Source organism: Tupaia chinensis, unplaced genomic scaffold (assembly GCF_000334495.1).
Source record: "Tupaia chinensis unplaced genomic scaffold, TupChi_1.0 Scaffold000258_1, whole genome shotgun sequence".
Classification (NCBI taxonomy): domain Eukaryota; kingdom Metazoa; phylum Chordata; class Mammalia; order Scandentia; family Tupaiidae; genus Tupaia; species Tupaia belangeri.
The window spans coordinates 1,177,196-1,178,342 of NW_006159738.1; the positions used below are offsets into that span (position 1 = coordinate 1,177,196).

At 66.5% G+C, this 1,147-nt stretch overlaps 1 protein-coding gene across 1 annotated transcript in view; it reads right to left on the bottom strand.

The window, feature by feature from the left end:
* The window catches only part of HIP1R (huntingtin interacting protein 1 related), a gene marked incomplete at its 5' end in the record, with an annotated part of 17,809 nt that overhangs the window by 2,237 nt on the left and 14,425 nt on the right, over positions 1-1,147 (bottom strand). Inside the window, 5 exon segments of the mRNA XM_027772192.1 lie at positions 263-317; positions 389-419; positions 586-644; positions 824-934; positions 1,078-1,114. Of these exon segments, the coding sequence (XP_027627993.1) occupies positions 263-317; positions 389-419; positions 586-644; positions 824-934; positions 1,078-1,114 (293 nt within the window).

The window sequence follows — 1,147 nt, forward strand, 5'->3', positions numbered from 1 at the left end:
CAGGGCAGGCCAGACCGGTCAGTAATAGGTTCAGGCCAGGTTCAGGGGGGCCCCCAGGAACCCTCTCAGTCCAGCCACAGGCACATTCCTGGGGCCTCTCTGGGCATGGCTGGGGAATTCACTGGAGTCTCTGACGTGTCCTGTGTGTGTGGGGGTCTCACACCCGAAGCAGTCCAGGGCTCTGGGGTCACTTTTAGAGCCTGGCCCTCAGGCTCAGCCCCATAGATGCTGCCGGAGCACGCTGCTCTGCTCACCCTGCCACTGTCCACGATCTCCTTCTGCAGGCTGGTGGAGGTTGTCACCAGGAGGCGGATGGCCTGCCGAGACCAAGACAGTGTGACTCTGCGTGACCCACGGAGGCTGGCGCCCCGGGTCTCTGCCCACTCACCTTCATTAGGTCTGTGCAGGAGTTGAGGATCCTGGGGGAGAGACGGGGAGAGAAGGGGAGAGGCTGGGCTGACCCGTAGGGAGCGGGGCCCAGCGCGTCCGCGTGGCCTCGGCAGGGCGAGGGAGGCTCTGCTCGGTCCTGGGCTCCACTTCCTGGAGGGCTGAACACTGGGGAGCTTGGGCAGCACTGGGGCTCACCTCTCATTCACCTCCAGCTTCACCCCCGAGCTCGCGTGCCGCGCCTGGTTCATCATGTCCTGCACCGGAGACAGCGTGAGCCAGCTGGGAAGCCAGGCCGCCACCGGGCCTCCAGCTCTGCCTTACAGGCCTGGGAAGAGTCCATGTGCAGAGCAGGTACAGCCTGCCCCCGCCTCCAGCCCGGCCTGCAGCCCCCAGGTCTCCCCAGGAGCCGGCGGCCTTGTGCCCTGGCCCTCACCTCGATCCTCCGCACAGCATCCTCGATGGCTGCGGACGTAGCTGCCATCTCTTTGTCAACCATGGCCCCCAGTTCCTCCTGCCGCACGTCCAGACTCTTGGGCTTCAGCTCCTGGGGGGACATGGAGCAGGGGGTGGGTTTGACCCCGTCAAGCCCACAGCTGCAGGCCTGGGGCACAGACCCGCTGAACCCACCTGGACAGGTGTGAACTCCAGGCGCCAGCTCCCCAGACGCTGGCCTTGGGCTCCACTCACCTGGCCCAGCTGCAGGATGCTCTGTAGGGGCTCCCGCCACAAGCCGGGGCGCGCACGGAACCAGGACCGG